This window comes from Lepidochelys kempii, chromosome 2, assembly GCF_965140265.1.
Source record: "Lepidochelys kempii isolate rLepKem1 chromosome 2, rLepKem1.hap2, whole genome shotgun sequence".
NCBI lineage: Eukaryota > Metazoa > Chordata > Testudines > Cheloniidae > Lepidochelys > Lepidochelys kempii.
Genome location: NC_133257.1, coordinates 261,320,317 through 261,340,007, shown reverse-complemented (window position 1 = coordinate 261,340,007; position 19,691 = coordinate 261,320,317). Strand labels below are relative to the sequence as shown.

The 19,691-nt window shown below is 46.4% G+C and overlaps 1 protein-coding gene across 3 annotated transcripts in view; it reads right to left on the bottom strand.

Annotated features, from left to right (window-relative positions):
- LOC140907855 (vasoactive intestinal polypeptide receptor-like) overlaps positions 1–19,691 on the bottom strand; it is a 177,035-nt gene that overhangs the window by 38,204 nt on the left and 119,140 nt on the right. For all 3 annotated transcript variants that reach the window (XM_073334767.1, XM_073334769.1, XM_073334768.1), the window contains 3 exons: positions 12,901–13,004; positions 8,548–8,645; positions 6,672–6,804 (listed from right to left, as the gene is read on the bottom strand). In XM_073334767.1, the coding sequence (XP_073190868.1) occupies positions 6,672–6,804; positions 8,548–8,645; positions 12,901–13,004 (335 nt within the window). The remainder of the gene's footprint in view (positions 1–6,671; positions 6,805–8,547; positions 8,646–12,900; positions 13,005–19,691) is intronic.

Here is a 19,691-nt window from a genome sequence, read left to right as displayed (position 1 = left end):
GGTCCAGCGACCACACAGCAGCGCAAAATGCAACTCGGACTCCCAGCTCCTCCATTGTGCTGGGGAAGGAGGAAGTTGCTTCACCCACTGTGGCAAAGCAGCTTGCTCCCTGCGTTGTGCACCTGACCAGTGACTCTGGCCCGCGAATGGGAAGAAGACAAAGCTAGGGCCTCCTTCATTCCCTGCTCTCTCCATCCATCCCCGTCCATTGGCTCATGCCGAATAGCCCCTCTTCTTCCTCACCCCAAGAGCGGGCGTGGCAAATTGAGCAGGGGAGCAAGAGCAGTGACAATCCAGCCCCTTCTTTTCTGTAGGTGCTTGTGGCCTCATGTGTGCTTCACCCGCAAAAGTCACCTGTGATAACTCGGAAAACGCCCCCTCGCTTAACCCAGACACTGAAACAGGAATTTGCACACAGGGCAGTCACCTTTTTTTTAAACAATGGTCGATGTTTTGATCATTAGGGACTCCGTTAATTAAGGGCTCTGGTCTGAGCCTGTTTCTTTGTCTCTCACTGGTCGTTTCTATAGCCTCGCAGTGACTCCAGTGAAGTGAACCTCGAAGTGCTAGCATGAGATTGAAAGGAAATTGGCAACCGCGCCATGTCTTCCTCTCCACCCCCCCCTTCACTTTGCTGGGTTTGTCCTCCTGATGTTATTTATGAGATCTCTCTCTCTCTCTCTTTCCGTCCTTCTCCTGACAGACACGGACTGTGCCTGTGGGTTTGTTACTGTTACTCAGGAAATCGGCAGTGGTGTAATTCGATGTTATTAGAACCATAGGGTTAGAAAAGACCGCAAGGGTCAACTAGTCTAATCCCCTGCCAAGAGGCAGGTTTTGTTGTGTCTAACAAACCCTGCTTGTTCAAATCAAATTTGTTGCGTGCAGGATTTGTTGTGTGGGATATTCCACACCGGAGACCCTGGAAAGGCAGCGGGGACTTTCTTGATGTAGCCTGAAGAAGGGGGGATATTCTGAGCAGCGAAATTATCACCTCCGCTGAGCCCGTTCTATTCAGGATGTCATATCAGGCTCAGCAGACTCACACAGGCCCCCTCCACCGAGCGCAGATACAGCCAAATGTGTCCATTAAGCATGGAAGGGGGAAGTGAAGGCAAGGCAGCGCAACCCCCTCCTTCCTGAGTCGATGGGAGCAGTTTGGTCAGTGTTGTGCAGGGTTTGGGGGTTCAGAGCGGATCGGGGCAGCTCGACCCGGCATCATCTTGGGGAAATCGCTGCTCTGTATTTGCAGTGGATTTCTGCTCCGTGCTAATGATGCTCCCTGCAACAGTGACTCCCCAACCATGGCTGCGCCCCATCCGATTTGCAGAGAAGGGCAGGGCAGCAAGGGCAGGCCGACCAATGAGAGCATGGCTGTAGAGCGAGGCGAGGTACAAATGGCTCTAAGGGGCTGGGGAGACAGGAGTTACTGCACCCCTTGAAAAGGGGCAGCTTTCTTCCCCCTTTGCCAGCGAGCAGGAAATCTCTGCACCTCTCAATCACTTGCTAATGGGGGGGGGGAGGAGTATCCAGAGCAGGGGTTGTGCGCCACAACAGACCCAAGATCCAGGATTGCCAAACAAGTGGGCGCGTGAGGGCCTCACTCCTCCCTCCTCCTTACTCAGTTGATTAAAACGAGGCCAGAGTGCAGCTCATTGATTTCACAGAGCTAGATTCTTGCTAGTTTTAAAGTGCGGTCAGATTATTTTTAAAATATAACATGTATTTTCCGCCCAGACTTCACAATGACCAAACAGATTTGGCTCCGAATTAACTCATGGGTGGGGAGAATGTGAACGTGAAGTGTTCAAACCCAGTGACCATTTCAGAAGACAAGAGAACACATGAAAACAGGAGCCCACTAGAATATTAAAGGGCCCAACCCTTACGTCCTTATTCGGTTTTAACTCCACGCTGAACTCGTCTATATGGACAGATAACACGTGGCATTCTACAGCCTGACACACAGACACTGCCAGTGGGCACACACAGACACTCCCACGTTAGTGAGCTTTGACCTATTCCTGTTTCAAAGTGGAGTAGGTCACAGTGCACAATGAGTGTGTGGTAACAGGGTCCACAGGGCTAGTTAGCGCATGGCCGGCTACTGCACTGTAGCTTTACATCCCAGACTGCCGCGCACTAACTGTCCATATAGACAGGCCCCCTGGCAGAGTCCAAACTCAGTCATCCAAGTCAGTTTGGCCTGGGAAAAGGCCAAGTAAACACCGAGGAAAAGTTCTGAGATTGTTTTTCTTTTCAAACAAAACCTAACACTGGGACCGAAGTTATCTCCCGCTGTCCTGGCAAAGGCTAAATGTAAGCAGTTTGGGCCAGCTTTACAAAGGTAAAGCACCTAAGTGGGCTTTCAGTGAGAGTTAGGTGCCTTACACACTTAGGGTGCTTTTGAAAATCCCACTGGCCCTGTCTTCATCGTTGTACACCTGGCTCTTGGATGATGATCCCGCATGAATTCAATAGGTGTTTGACTATTAATGACTTCAATGCATAATCGCGTTGGATTTTGACCCGCTTTTCTGGTTTTGATTTAATTAAGTATTCAGGGTGCTGATCAAGCGAGTCACCCATATCTTGTCAGGTGTCTCTCCTTATTTAGCCCTCAGCTTCTCCACACAGTCTATAATCTCCTGTTCTCCAGGGAGCTACAGAAACATTTGCTTTAGCGAACACAAGCCACCCCCTAAACCTAAGCTAATGTCTGTTCTAAAAATTATAGGGACAGGTTTCTTTACAGTTTCTTGAGTAAGATCTTGCTGAACTAACAGAAATACCTGTTCACATTCTTAAAATAGAAGATCAGAGGGTGCATTCTTCGCAGTTGGGCTGTATATAGCTTGCCTTCCTTTGTAAAGAGGAATTGCTGTCTGGAGTGAACCAACTAGTCTTTCTGGAACTCAAAAAGTTGAAGAGAAACTATGTACCCTCGACCACATCCTCACCTCATGTAAAACTGCATAGTTCCATTGTCTTTTAGCTGTGGATCTAGTCCTCTATCTATCTATCTATCTGCCTTTCTGTCTCCATCTAACCTGGATGTCTAATCTGCCAATTCCCATAGCATCTAGGTGCCACATTAATGAAGCTGATCAAAGTCCTGCTCTTTTAAAAAACAACCCAAAATTTCAGCTCAATTCTTCTGCCAGGTTAGTGGCTTTGGTGATTGGGTTTCACACAGTGGCTTCCAGAAAAAGAGAGACAGAGAAAGACAAAAACAACGTGCGTAGGGTGGAATGTTGAAGTGGGGGTGTCTGTAAGTACCTAAACAAGGAACAGAAATTTGATAATAAAGGCATCTTCAATCTAGCAGTCAGAGGTATAACAAGCTCCAATGGGTGGAAGTTGAGCTCAGCAAACTCAGACTGGAAATATTTAACAGTGAGTATAATTAACCACCGGAACAATTTACCAAGGAGTGTGGTGGTGTGGTTCTCTAATCCTGGCAATTTTAAAACAAAGACTGGATATTCTTCTAGAAGATCTGTGCTCCAGTTCAAAGAGAAATTAACTTCAGGGAAGTTCTATGGCCTGTATTATACAGGAAGCCAGACTAGGTGATCACTATGGTCACCTTCAGGTCTTAGAGTCTATGAATCTAGCAGGTTCAGGCCCAGATTCAGCAAGGTGCTTCAGCATATGTGTAACCCACACACCTCTTGGGTGTGGTGCATCTAATGGCACTGAGACCACTTAGAGAGAGATATAAAATGAGTCTGCTCTACAGCCTTAGCTAACAGCCAGTTGGCTTTAGCTCATGGACTAAGCTCCAGAGGTCCCCAGTTCAATCCTGCCCACCAACGACTGGGGTCTGTTGATGTTACATATGCACATCTTCAAACATGCGAGTAACCCCACTGAGATGACTCAGAGGCTTAAAATTACATGCAGGCTTAAATAACGAGAAAAACTGGGGCCTAGGAGAAAAAAGCGTGTTCACTTGCAGCGTCTAAAGGAACTAGAATTTGAGTAGCTTAGGCAATAAGTTGTGGGTTTACTCAGTCATTATTCATAGATTTCAGGGCCAGAAGGGACCACTGTGGTCACCTGCTCTGACCTCCTGTATAACACAGCCCGTAGGACTCCCCACTCCAAGTAATTTCGAGATCAGATCTTTCGATTTCTTCACTGACCACCCAACGCCACTGAAGAAAGCAAGCCTTCCGCCGTGCTAGTTCTTCCCCTGGGAAACCCAGCTGAGAATCCCTGGACAGCAAAGCCCGCTACTAAAGGTCAAGCCTCCTGTTTCTGTGTGTGCCAGGAGAGCTCATCACCGTTGTCTTTAGTGATGTGCTTAATTGCTTTGGCCGGCGGGCAAAGAAACGTTTGTAAAGCTTTTCATTATTGAATCTTCTTCACGCAGGACAAAGGGTCTGCGCTCCTTTACACAAGCGCTGCAAGCCATGGTCAATTTCGCCTGCAACATTTACTTATGACAATAAGCCTTGTTTGCCAAGTCATGAGTGCACTGGGGTGCATTGAGCTGGGAATACTTTTCTCTTCCCCACCCTCCAAAATTCTTTTAACCTTAGCAACAGCTATTGTCACGTGGGGAAAAGACCAACAAACCAGCGCCCCGGCAGCTTCGCGACAACACACATGGAAAGCCATTTGCCTCTCACCACTGGTTTTCTTAACTATCTGGTTCTACTAGATGAGAAGCTTTGCAATTTGGTTAATGCTGTAATTTTGAGGTTTCCTGCTGTTGGCTAAATAATCAACACAACCCCACTGCAGCAAACCAAATGGGCTTTTAAAAAATGGCATACGCATCTAAAGGGTCGTTCACACTTCTTGCAGAATTTGGATTTGTTTATGCTGAGGCTAGTGGGCCCTAAAGACGTCCTGTTTTCATGGGTGTACGAACTGCCAGTTTAGTAATGCCCAGGGACTGAACCTTCAGAGCTAGGATCTACATCTTGAGACAGGATGAAGGCCCAGAGCCCTCAAGGTATTCAGGCACCTAAATGCCATTAAAATCAACAGGAATTAGTCATTACTTTTGAGGATTGGGGCCTAATTCCGACTCAGGTAACGTGCTGAACAGTGAGTTGCCCTGGGAGTTAGGTCTGCTGAGTACAGGGCTTTGGAGGGGCTGATTTTCAATATAATTTACATTAAAAATAGTTTTTTCCACTTTTCCCCCCCCAAGAATCAGAGTTTACAACTGGGTGAACAGTGGGAAAATACGTTCACCGAATCCAAATCCCCCCATCCATCCAATAGTACTTGTACCCCTTTTGATTTGATTCTCCACAAGGTGGCCAGAGGAACGTTTGGAAAGAACTTTTTATCCATGTAGGTTGGGTGGTTATTTGCGTGTGAACTTTCTTGCCGGGGGTTGCACAAGAAGTGGTGGCAGGACGGGTGCAGAATTTGCAACAGGAAGGTGCAGTCCAGTAGAGCAAGAAGAATTATGCTCCACATGTCTTTAAAATATTGGTGGACCATCTAGCCATTCACTTGGTTGCGCTGAGCATTGACTTTACTCTGGATAAAACACCCAACAGCAATAGCCAAGGGATTGGGGTGAAAAGTTGGTGTACTAGCAGGTGCAACGATCTTCTCTCGTGGTTCATTCACATTTGTAAAGGCGCCAAGCTAAGAGCTCAGCAGGCTAACGTCCTTCCTTTAGCTACAGAATGGTTATCGGAGGGGTAGCTGCAATGGAAGCTTTCCATCAACGGGCCTCAGTCATGACCTAGAGGGAACCCTCTTAGGGGTGAGAGGTTAGTTCAATCTCCATGGCTCATTGACTTCTTGGCTTCTTTTCCAATTAACATTGGCAGCTATTTGTGGCACAAGTCTCTGGCCAGTTATTTATTACTGTTGATATATCACTCTAATCACTCACGGTGCTTTACAATAAACCCCCCCCACCCTGAAGAGCCTGGAGCACTGAGGCAGAAATGGGTAACAACCTAGGGAACAAACAGAAAGAGCAACGTGGTCATGACATCTGTAATGAGTCATGGAACAGATGGGTCTCAGGGTGGTCTGGGAGGGAGATTGCTTGGCAAATATTAATTGAGAGGCTGTTCCAAGCATGAAGGGGACCATGTGAAAGAAGCCATGGAGCTAGGGTGGACAATGGAAGCAGTGGGTGGGTGGACCATTTTCATGGTCACAGTGTTTAAGACCAGAAGGGACCCCTAGATCTATATCACAAGCCACAAACACCATGCAGCAACCACACACTAAACCCAACAATGGAAATGAGACCAAAGTAAATGAGACCTACAGAAGACTAGACTATTAAGTGCCACAGGCAGAGGATAGGAGCTGCTTTCCTCTGCTCCAGGGCGGTTGGCCAGTAAACTATTTTTCAGTAGCCTGATTTTGTAAGGTATAGAAGATCCCAAACTCTTCTCATCATTTATCACCCCAGCTTCATCATCGCAGCTGAGAGACCGAGGCACTGACAATTAAAAAGCAACATCTGCTGAGTGAGGAATTTCTGCTGCAATCTCTTTCTCAACGTTAGGCTGAAGCCAGCGGGTTTTTTGCTTCCTTTCCAATACAGCGCAACAACAACTAAAAGCTTCCCCCAGCATTTCCCTGCCTGCCTTTCCGTGTTCATTATTTTGTTCCCCAATTAAGGGGGCTGAACCAAACCAGCTGGCATCCGAAAACGTCAGCTGGTCGCTGCTACTTACTGAGCTCGCAGAGCAGTGGTCAGACTCGCCGCTCTCAAAGAGGATGAAGTCCTTTATGAAAACTGCAATGGCTCTCATGATGAAAGACATGAAGAGATGCATGTGGATGTAATTTCGAGTGCAGTGCAGTTTTCTGTTGTGGAGTGGGAGAGAGAGAAAAATAGCATTTTTAAACATCAGGACTTCATCTCAATACATTACTCTTCTGGCCAGAATGTGTTGTGAAAAACTTCTGCTTTATCCAGAATATTTCTGATTTGAGTGTTTTGCCAAAAAGTTGACATTGTCAGCAGGATAAACTCCATTTTCTGAACAGCTCAAGCCAAAATTAATAAATATTTGCATACTTTATACAGCAATGTGGCTTATATTTTAACTTTAAAAGATATAAGTTAGGGTAACTGACATTAAGAGCAACACTGGGCTTATTCCATCCCATAGGCTTTAGCAGATTATGACGATCTATCTGGATCAAGGAACTCTGGGGTTTTCAAGTGACATTTCCCAGCAATTAAAAGCAAGAGGTCTAATATCCTGGAGATGCGCAAGTTTTACAGGCATAAATAACATAATGGGCCTGATTCTCAGTCACTCTGTTCCTGCGCTGGGGACTGGGATGACGTGAGTGTGGGGCAAAGATCGTTCTCCATATGCTGGAGCCGTGAAGGTATCTGTCCAGCCCAGGTGTAAGTTACATCAGCCTCAGGGCTGCTCTAATTTATGCCCTGCTTCTTCCAGCTCCTTGTAGGCTCTAGTGCAGTGCAGTGTGGCCACAGTCACAATCCACCCCCAAAGCAGGGGGCTGGGAGCAGTGGTGGCGTAGAGCCCCTGTACCCATTCTGGGCTTGTCAGGGAGGCATTGTGAGTGGCGGTATTCTCCAGGGGTTGTTTCTGCTTGCTTTAATGTCATTTTGTGCTGCCGCAGATGCATAAACAGGTCTTAGTTTAACTAAGAATCAGGACTAATCAACCAACCTTAAACAAACCTCTTAAGGAACATCTGTTAAGATCAGATGGATCGTTGCAGGGCATACCTTGCCATACACTTCTGTCATACACTTGTCTTCTAGTACTGTGCAAGGTCAACTGGAGCCGGTGGACAGACTACTCTGGAGCATTAAAATATCTCATTTCATACAAGGAGTCTCTTAGCTTGTGGAATACTCTCCCTAGGGAAATGGTGGAAGCCCTGTTGCTTGGTACAAGATTGGGGAAAAGCATTAGAACTAGATACCCTTCTGCATTGGCTTTAGGGGATGGACTACAGAATCTAGCAAGTCTTTTTCATCTCCAGGTTGTTTGGTTCTCCGCTATTCTCTCTATTCAGTAAAAGCTCATCAGACATCGCAAGCCTCTAAGATCTCTGCCCATTGTCCTACGGGAAACAGCTGCAAATCAGACACCAAAACTGGCCCTTGGGCTTCCAAAAGCAGCCCCCAGCCTTGAGTCCTCCATGGTAGGCATATTGCACCATCACCATAATATTGTGTGGTTGCTCTATATCCAGCGGTTAAAATAGGTCAGAAGACGCTGGAGGACAGATCTGCCTGTTTCTAAGGCACAGGTGGCATTCTGCTTAACTGAGCTATGTGGTGCCCAAGATTGGGCTTGCATGTTCCAATGCCAATGGCGCAGTTCAAATGCCACACAGATGAGTCACCCCAAAATGTGTGACTGCGTCCTTCTTGGAGAAAACTTCAACCATATGTGTCCCTCCACTGCCACCAGCCACCCTTGCTCTGGAAAGGGGTTGCCGGGCATTCCAAATGCAAGGCACTCGCAGCCTATAGCCAAGAATCTGCTCAGGTCCTCGGAATTAAACAATCTGTTTCCCCACCCCTGCACATTCCCTTCCCCTCCATGCCCAGGTTCTCACCTGAAGAGGCACAAAATAATCATAGCTGCAGTGAGAGCAATGAGAGATAAACTATATCCGATGGTGTAACCGGTCTTCACTGTGTCATAGAACGTCGGCTGCCAACATAGAGAAAAGAGGCAATGATTAGGTCTTTTAGGAGCCATCAAAGATTCCTCCTTAATAAACACTTCATACAATATCCCTCACTAATTCCTAGCTTACCATAGTGAAAACACCCTTTTCAGGTGTAAAATGGCAGAAGGCATGATCTAAAACCCATTGAAGCAAATGGAAACAATGGCATTGACCCCAAGAGGTCTTTGATCAGGCCCTATTTATGCAGTGATTTGACAAGGAAAAGGACCCTACAGAATGCAGTATTTATTTATTTAACCATAGAAGTGGCTACATGGTGATATTAATGCAGAAGGGGAATGCTGCACACTTAGTAATACAGGGCATTGGCAACAGATCACTTTGGTTCATCCACTAACACAGGGTGTGAGATGGTTTAATTTAATCAACACAGTCTGGGGATAGAGCTGGGATGAAAATGGGTTTTATTTCTACAGAAAAAAGACTATGACTTTTTGGCAAAAAATCAAACCCCAAAATATGTTGGCTGAAAACACAAATATTTTGATTCAGAAATGCTCGTGTGGTGCTTCATTGGAGTTGTAGTTTGGTTGCTTCATGTTTCCATTCTCCTCTAGAGGCTGGGCTCCCCAAATGTACTACATCTTCCATGATGCACCACCGTCTCCCCTCCTGGAGAGGGGAGGTGGCACATCCTGGGAGTCTCTGATCCTGGGGCATAATGGAAGATGTTGGCCAGGTAAGGAGATGTGTCGGCATTCTAGCCCCCGACTCTACAGATCGGGAAACTAAGACAGAGTTAACATGATCTACCCCAGGCCACAGAGGGAATTGGGAACTTGGCTGAGTCCTGTGCTTGGGTCACTAAACCATTACTCAGACTAAAAGAGAAAGGGATTATGTTCTGTTAATAAAAGCTAGGGATTGCACGTCAGGACTCCGGGGTTCTGACTCTAGCTCTGCCATTGACTCTCTGTTGGATGTTAGGCAATTTGTTTAATCTCTCCATGTCTCCAGTTCCTTAGGAACACCACCACTTATATCACAGGGGGGTTGTGAGATTAATTAGCGTGGACCAGATTCTGATCTCTATTACGCCAGGGTAATTGCAGAGATAACTACATTGACTTCAACTGAGTAACTTCCACATTTACCCCAGTGTAACTGAGATCAGAGCGAGTCCATTGATGTTTGTAAAGAGCCCGGAGGACATCAGATGAAATGTGATATAACGCAGTGTTAGTAGTATTAACTCTATGAGCACCATTGCTCTGAAAAAGCATTCAGCAATTGTAGCGATTCTGTAGAACACCAGGGGACTGATTTGCTCTACATTTGTAGGCCACATTTACACACACATTCAAGGCAGTTAACAGTTTGCACACTTAGGCCTTTATCCAATAGTGAGCGTGATTAATCACTGGAACAATTCACCAAGGGTTATGGTGGATTCTCCATCATTGGCAATTTTTAGATCAAGACTGGATTTTTTTTTAAATAGATGCTCTGGTTCAAAAGGAATTATTTTGGGGAAGTTTTATGGCCTGTGTGATACGGGAGGTCAGACTAGATCAGGGGTCTCAAACTCAAATGACCATGAGGGCCACATGAGGACTAGTACATTGGCCTGAGGGCTGCACCACTGACCACCCCTCACCCCCCGCTGGCTGCCCTGGCCACGCCCCCACTCCACTCCTTCTGTGAGGCCCCGCCCCGCCTCTTCCCACCTCTTCTCTGCCCCCATTCCAACCCCTTCCCTGGGCTGCCAGAGTTCAGGAACAAAGTCTTCCAAAAAGCGCTTATGCATATTTCATACTTTTCATGTTGTTTTTGAGTTGTGCTTAGTAGACATTAAAAATTCAGGAGATGTTCAAGCCTGGATGACATCACCCTAGGGTGGACCTCACATCTCACTGGCTGATACACTCCGTCTTCCTCCCTCTTTCGAATCCTCCCTCTCCCTGCCCCCAAAAGTGATAACTAACTCAACAAATCACTTCTATTCATCTTCACAGTTGGGTAACGTACAGCATATTAGCGGCTAAGCCGCATTTGGGCTCAAGCGGCATCACAAAGCAGTGTGAGTCAAAAGAAAATAATTAAGAGCGAATTAAAAGAACACAATGTGTGTTCTCTTGGTAACGAAACATTTATGCAATGCTGCAATCCTTTGGGTCTTCAAAGCCGGTAACAGGAATTCCCAAATCCCCTTGTGGTCAGAACACAAACTAGAGTTCTTAAAGGAGGCCTTTCGCATTCCTGAGCCGTAACAATGGGTTTCCAAACTTGGAGCCCGGGCCTTAAGTTTTGATCCTAGAAACAAGACACTTGAAGAGGTGAAGCTGTGGTGGGCCCCAGCAGCTGACTAAAGCTCCCTCTTCAATAGGGCACTGATGTTCTTTGTGCAAGTCTCCTTTAGCGTTTTCTGTCGGATTTGGCCGTTATTAAGGCTCGCTAAGCCCTCTTGAGATTTTCCATGTAATCACTTGATTCTCTCAGTAATGTGGGAGTACTGGGAGAGACTTAGGAGCCATAAGGGCTAGATACAAGTGTCTGTTAATATAGAGATACTTTTATTACTAGGCCTCCTGTTGCCTAGCAATCACTTATGCTGACACAGGCAGTAATGCAGGGAAAGACATGCATACAGTGGCGCTGTGTTTATGGGAGACAAAAGCATGGATCCAGTCACGTCTCACGCTTCACTAGTACAGCCTACCGGCCGACTCCAAAGCTAAGATTTTCAAAGTTGACTAGGGGATTTAGGCACACAGCTCCCATGAATTTCAATGGGAGTTAGGCGGCTAAATTTCCTAGTCAGCTTTGAAAATCTCAATCCAGGTCTCCTTGTGTCAGCTGGCTATGATTGGGAACCCTCTTAGGGGTGAGAGGTTAGTTCAATCTCCATGGCCCATTGACTTCTTGGCTTCTTTTCCCATTAACATCGGCAGCTATTTGTGGCATAAGCCTCTGGCCAGTTATTTATTACTGTTGATATGTCACTCTAATCACTCACGCTGCTTTACAATAAACCCCCCGCCCTGAAGAGCCTGGAGCACCGAGGCAGAAATGGGTAACGACCCAGGGAACAGACAGACAGAGCCATGTGGTCCTGACATCCGTGGCCAAGTTCCAGTGAGGGACCAAGTTCAACCCTCTGGCTAAATGCTGCGCATGGACGTCTGCTATACATTACGTGACCACCCCCATTTTTAATACAGAGGTGGGGCATGTAGAGACCGTATGTCCCAACATATAACGTGCAATGCTCCATCTTGTTCTGTTACCGATATCATTCCTATGTTATATATATATATATACATGGACACGCACATTGATAGCTCAGTGGTTTGAGCATTGGCCTGCTCAACCCAGGGTTGTGAGTTCAGTCCTTGAGGGGGCCATTTAGGGATCTGGGGCAAAAACTGGGGATTGGTCCTGCTTTGAGCAGGGGATTGGACTAGATGACCTCCTGAGGTCCCTTCCAACCCTGATATTCTATGATTCCGTGATATTAATGATATCTGCACCATTAATTACGCACACAGAAACACTCCTAAACACTTGACAGTTTTCTTAGAAAACTGAATAACGTTACTTGAGTATTTGCCATGCCCCAGGTATTCCCTACAGCTTTCTAGATTCTCAGCGTCACTCCACTGATGCGAATAGACCTGTGCCAATGTACCCCTTCAGCAGACCCTGTAACTATAGGACATTTAGGTAACACTGCAAATACTGAGGTCACCGTATCTACTTAACGAAGGTAAAGCTGGCAAGTGGACTCTGTCTAGAGGGTGACCGTAGTTTGCCAAGAACTTTGGAAATTCTTTAGGGGGAAAAGGCATTATGGCTGAAAATGTTCAAACTTGGATATCTAAAGTGAGGCAGCTATATCTATACATAAGCAGATGCCCTATTTCCAGAGGTGCTGAGTACCTGCAATTCCCATTGAAGTCAATGGGTTTTTGCAGGTGCTTAACACCTGGCTCTTTGGTGTCAATGCTGACTAGCAGGAATGCTTGAGCTCTATTTCCAGGTGAACTCGGTCAGAAAGACAATGACTTAATGATTTAATTGGGGATTGGTCCTGCTTTGAGCAGGGGGTTGGACTAGATGACCTCCTGAGGTCCCTTCCAACCCTGATATTCTATGATTCTATGACTTTCTTGTTAGACCTTGAGGATCAGGGGGTGAAAGGGAAAAAAGAGGTGAAGCGGTCAGGGGATTGAGGAAAGAGCCATATTGAATTCTACTCATCAGGGCTTTACAGACCTCTACTCCTGGAGTGCTGTTGGTATCGTACCCACAAGCTGCTGCATAGGGGGCAGGATACATGTCTGCCCAGCCTTGGCTTGTGCAGTTCCTGGTCACATTACCTAGAAGGAAAAGAGCAGGATGATTAAACAATGGGCACATTGATTCTATGTTCAAAAAACCAGGCATCACTTGCAGATTTAAATTCCAGATCATGAATTTTACAACACTCAGGGCCAAATCCCGACCTCCTTAGTTATTATTTAGTACTGGTATTATAATAGCGCCTGTAGACCGGGCCCCATTGTGCAAGGCACTGTACAGACACATAGTTTGTGACAGTCCCTGCCCCGGGAGCGTTTCTCTATCTAAACAGACAAGAGAAGCATTATTGTCCCCATATTACAGGTGAGGCGCTAAAGGAGGAGAACTATGAAATCACTTGCCCAAGGTGACAGTTACACAAGAGGTTTGTGGCATTGCACCCAGCTTCCCCGTGTCTCTTTCAGGGCCTCACCCCCACACCCAGCCTCTCTGTTCTACTCAAGCAAAAGCCATTGAAGTCAATGGGAGTGTTGTTTGAGTGAGGACTAAGGACCTCCGATTTGGCTGTAGGAAAACAACAGATGTCCACAGGCTGTCCCGCATGTCATGTGGCGCCGACTTCCCCTCTTTCCCGTGGGTGCTCGACCACCCCCTCTGCCCCCAGCCCTGCCCCCACTCCACCCCTTCCACGAGGCCCCTCCCCTGCCTCGTCTCTTCCCACCCCTTCCCCAAAGTCCCCGCCCCAACTCCGCCCCCTCCCTGCCAATATTCCAACTCCTTCCCCAAATCCCTGCCCCGGTCCCGCCTCCTCCCCTGAGCGTGCCACGTTCCCGCTTCTCCCCCGAGCCCGGAGCTTGCCAACAGCTGTTTGGCGGCAGCTGGGGGGGAAGCGTTGGGAGGTAGGCAGAGGAGCGGGGATGTGGCGTGCTCACGGGTGGAGGAGGAGGAGGAGGTGGTGGTGGGGTGGTGGGGAGGGGAGCTTGGCAGCCCTGGAGCACGCACGGAGTCAACGCCTACGCCGCATACTTTAACACGTGTTCTGGAGGAGTAAGAATTCTTGGCCCTCCTAGCACTGGCAAACCAACTAACCTGTGTATGACCCACAACAACTTAACAAGAAGCATTGCAGTTGTAATCAAGACAATCCACTTATGTGTGGGTATCAATGAATTGTTAATTAGGCTAGCAAACCCCAACTCATTCACTTTGCATTGATAAGAAGCAAAGAATAGTAGCTAAGTGTATTTGTCTGTGTTTACCTATATTTACCAATCTAATCAAATTAGCTTTTAGATGCTAAATCCTTTTCATGTCTTAATTGCTTATTTCGTTCGGTGGCTTGCTTGGGTCATTTCTCCACACCTTCGAGTTTCTAATTTCTCGTTCGTTTGTTATTCTTCATTACCATCGAACAATAACATCTGGCTCTCAGACAATGCTTCCCATTGAAAGGATCTTAGAGCACTATACTGAGAAATCTTTTTTTCCATTTTAACAGAGGGAAACTGAGGCAGAGTGGCACTCTCTAGCACAATGGAGCTGCAAGCTAAGACGGGGCCTTAAGTGGATACTGTAATACAAATACACTGTAAATTTAGTAAATAAATAAAGAACTAATGAGGCAACTGGGGAATGTGGCATACTTATTCAACTCCGGTTTTCCCTCCGCACAGTGACCTGTGGCTCACCACACTCAGTTCACGTTCACACTTCTGAGCTAAGCTTTTATCAAGCTTTGCCTACTAGTATGCACACAGGAGGCCTGAATGCAGGGCTTTTACTTCCGGAGAAGCTCTCAGATGTAGGCTGGAGGTGAACATGTAAAAGAAAAGTTTATTTTTATCACTTTGTTCTGGTGCTGGAAGTGCAAGTGCATTGATGTTGTTGTGATGAGAAGCGAAAAGAACAAAGTGGTCTGCAAGAAGCTGCTGCTGCTTGGAGGTGAGCCTCTGAGTCAGACATCGGACTCTGAGGTCTTGGTATAGATGTTGAAGGCCAAAATTTCTCTCTCTTCGTTTACAGGATTCTTAGACATTTTCTCTACATCCTTTTGTAGTTCACATGTTTTTGGAATTCACAAAGCCAAGAACGTAATCCCTCGAGAATCTAAGCTCCCTTTTTCTGTAATGGCAACTTGGGTTGCAAAAGAAATACACAATTTTAGGGACCTAGGTCTGGAGGTGGATTAAGCTTTTGTGGGGCTGTGGGCCAGAGCAAGTGGAGGTCCCCCCCCTCCCCCTGTGTGCCTGTTGGGAAGTGGGGTCGGGGCACAAGGGTTTCCCCTGCTCCCCAGCAGGAGCGCTGGGCGGAAAGAGCAGATCGGGGTACAGGGGCACGCATTTTTCAGGGGTGCCCCAATTGGCCAGGGCCTCTGGGCATGGGCCCCATTAGCTCAGTGGCTAATCTGCCACTGCCCAGGTCCTATCTCACGTCTGTAGTCCTGCAGACTAAAGGCGATGGACAAAGTCAGTCCCTGAAGTAGACACCAATTCAAACCAATATTTGCTAGGAGGGTGACCTTATAGCAATGGATTTTTGGGTCTTCTAAAGATTCAAAATTGAGGTTCAGTTTGGATAAAGAACCCCAAAATCTCAATGTTTATCCTTAACTTCACCCCAGGAGAGGAAGAATGGTCTGGTGGTTAAAGCACTGGACTGGAATTTAGGAGGTCTGGGCGGACTTTCTATGTGGCCAATTCATCTGTCTGTGCCTCAGTTCCCCACCCTCTGTACACCCACCCTCTGTTTAGTTACATTGTAAACTATTCAGGGCAGGGATTAATCTGTTTATACAGTGCCTCACCCAATGGGGCTCTGGTATGGGTTAGTGTCACCCCTGGTGCCAGGGTAATTCAAGTATTACCAATAGTGGCAAACTAACGGAACTTCATCTCTCATAAGGAGAGGTTGAGGTTTCCGGTATGTCTGGCCTCACTGAACCACAACATCTCTTGCAATAGTTCAGCTTCCTATCTTGGCCAGAGTCACAAAATGCAAATACAGCACAGACATAAGTACCATAAGATTATTGGCAGTGCTTATTTTTGCAGTGCAGAAGCACCTACGACCCCCCGTCACGGATGAGGACCCCACTGTCTTAGGTGCTGCACAAAACACAGAACAAAAAGCGGGTCACTGCCCCCAAAGAAAAGGAGGACTTGTGGCACCTTAGAGACTAACCAATTTATCTGAGCATGAGCTTTCGTGAGCTGTAGCTCACGAAAGCTCATGCTCAAATATATTGGTTAGTCTCTAAGGTGCCACAAGTACTCCTTTTCTTTTTGCAAATACAGACTAACACAGCTGTTACTCTGAAACCTGCCCCCAAAGAGGTTGCAATCTAAGTATACGACAAGAGACAACAGATGGATACAGACCGATGGCGGAGCTCAAGGAAACCATGAGACAATATTGGTCAGCATTAGGGTGACCATATGTCCTGATTTTATAGGGACAGTCCCGATTTTTGGGTCTTTTTCTTATATAGGCTCCTATTACCCACCACTCCCTGTCCTGATTTTTCACATTTGCTGTCTGGTCACCCTAGTCAGTGTGTGGTCTCAACACACCAGCAGCCTAATTGTTGTCAAGTTTTTTGGTAGGCAAATGAGTTTTAAGAAGGGATTTGAAGGAGGACAATGTATTCTGCAAGCTTACATTAAGATGATAAAAAGGTCATAGAATAGGAATATTAGGCAGAAATGCAAGAGACCTATAGGCCTAGACCTATAAGTAGTAGCTTAAGCAGACAGCGTAAGTAGGAGGGCTAACAGCCTGAGCAGAAGTAAGTAGCTTCATAGAGTTCACCAAAGTACGTAAACTAACAGTGACCTTAAGTCGCAAGAAGGCATATGACTTTGTTTTGCAATAATTGTAAGTGCTGAAATTAAGGGGAAACTGCTGACAGGTGGTCACAAGAAGACAGTTTGTACCAATTTTAGGATATTTGTGGAGAAAAACATCAGCAGATGCCTAATTGCAGGTAGTTATGGGAACTGATTAATGTATATGTTCATGAGGGTAACTTAATGAATATACTAGGGTTTAGGATGAGGACACCCCATGCATATGCACACCAAGGCCTGCAAAATGCTCAGCCATGGGTTAAGCCTTTGGAGTTCTCTATCGGCATGCTGGATTCACACTAGGATCTGTCCCTTTGAGTCCTCCCCAAGGATAGAATGAGTATACACATGTAATGGTGCAGGACATTATTACAGGATGATATTACTCCACCTTATTTGTTTGGATCTTTTTACTCATAGGACTGATCATAGGGATAATGACAATTTTCCAATTATGAAAGGCTTTCTCAGAGCCTGAATGGTGGTGTCACTTCTATGCCCCTGAGGGCTTCCAGGTATTTAGTCATCCTGAAAATACGGGGCCTGGTCTTGAGGCAAGAACCTACCAAATTTCAGAGTGTTACCTGCAAACCCTAAAGAATGGGAATAATCAATATTTAATTAAAAGGCCTGGCAACAACAAAGAGGTGATTTTGCAGATGTTTACCAAGTGCTCCTCCCATGCAGGAGAGGATGGAAGAACAACTAAAACTACGGAACATTTCAGGACTTTCCAAAAATGTTTGCCTCTGTTTTGGTTCTGTAGTGTGCAGAGGGGGTTCAAGACACAACTAGCTCTGAACTAATGCATGGGAATCAGTCTACAAAAAGACCAGAAGGACTTGTGGCACCTTAGAGACTAATACATTTATTAGAGTATAAGCTTTCGTGGGCTACAGCCCACTTCATCAGATGCACAGAATGGAACATATAGTAAGATATATATATACACATACAGATAAGTTGGAGGTTACCATACAAACTGCAAGAGGCTAATTAGTTAAGGTGAGCTATTATCAGCAGGAGAAAAAAACTTTTGTAATGATAATCAAGATGGCCCATTTAAGACAGTTGAATCATAGAATCACAGAATATCAGGGTTGGAAGAGACCTCAGGAGGTCATCTAGTCCAACTCCCTGCTCAAAGCAGGACCGATCCCCAATTAAATCATCCCAGCCAGGGCTTTGTCAAGTCTGGCCTTAAAAAAGATTCCACCACCTTCCTAGGTAACACATTCCAGTGTTTCACCACCCTCCTAGTGAAAAAGTTTTTCCTAATATGCAACCTAAATCTCCCCCACTGCAACTTGAGACCATTACTCCTTGTTCTGTCATCTGCTACCACTGAGAACAGTCTAGAGCCATCCTCTTTGGAACCCCTTTTCAGGTAGTTGAAAGCAGCTATCAAATCCCCCCTCATTCTTCTCTTCCGTAGACTAAACATCCCCAGTTCCCTCAGCCTCTCCTCATAAGTCATGTGTTCCGGTCCCCTAATCATTTTTGTTGCCCTCCGCTGGACACTTTTCACATCCTTCTTGTAGTCTGGGGCCCAAAACTGGACACAGTACTCAAGATGAGGCCTCACCAGTGTCGAATAGAGGGGAACGATCACGTCCCTCGATCTGCTGGCAATGCCCCTACTTATACATCCCAAAATGCCATTGGCCTTCTTGGCAACAAAGGTACACTGTTGACTCATATCCAGCTTCTCGTCCACTGTAACCCCTAGGTCCTTTACTGCAGAACTGCTGCCTAGCCATACGGTCCCTAGTCTGTAGCGGTGCATGGGATTCTTCCGTCCTAAGTGCAGGACTCTGCACTTGTCCTTGTTGAACCTCATCAGATTTCTTTTGGCCCAATCCTCCAATTTGTCTAGGTCCCTCTGTATCCTATCCCTCCCCTCCAGCGTATCTACCTCTCCTCCTAGTTTAGTGTCATCTGCAAACTTGCTGAGGGTGCAATCCACACTATCCTCCAGATCATTTATGAAGATATTGAACAAAACCGGCCTCAGAACCGACCCTTGTGGCATTCCACTTGATACCGGCTGCCAACTAGACATGGAGCCATTGATCATTACCCATTGAACCCAACAATCTAGCCAGCTTTTTATCCACCTTATAGTCCATTCATCCAGCCCATACTACTTTAACTTGCTGGCAAGAATACTATGGGAGACTGTCAAAAGCTTTGCTAAAGTCAAGGAACAACACGTCCACCACTTTCCCCTCATCCACAGAGCCAGTTATCTCGTCATAGAAGGCAATTAGATTAATCAGGCATGACTTGCCCTTGGTGAATCCATGCTGACTGTTCCTGATCACTTTCCTCTCCTCTAAGTGCTTCAGAATTGATTCCTTGAGGACCTGCTCCATGATTTTTCCAGGGACTGAGGTGAGGCTGACTGGCCTGTAGTTCCCAGGATCCTCCTCCTTCCCTTTTTTAAAGATGGGCACTACATTAGCCTTTTTCCAGTCGTCCGGGACTTCCCCCGATCGCCATGAGTTTTCAAAGATAATGGCCAATGGCTCTGCAATCACATTCGCCAACTCCTTTAGCACTCCCGGATGCAACGCATCCGGCCCCAAGGACTTGTGTACGTCCAGCTTTTCTAAATAGTCCCGAACTACTTCTTTCTTCACAGAGGGCTGGTCACCTCCTCCCCATGCTGTGCTGCCCAGTGCAGTAGTCTGGGAGCTGACCTTTTTCGTGAAGACAGAGGCAAAAAAAGCATTGAGTACATTGAGTACATCCTCTGTCACTAGGTTGCCTTCCTCATTCAGTAAGGGGCCCACACTTTCCTTGACTTTCTTCTTGTTGCTATCATACCTGAAGAAACCCTTCTTGTTACTCTTAACATCTCTTGCTAGCTGCAACTGCAGGTGTGATTTGACCTTCCTGATTTCACTCCTGCATGCC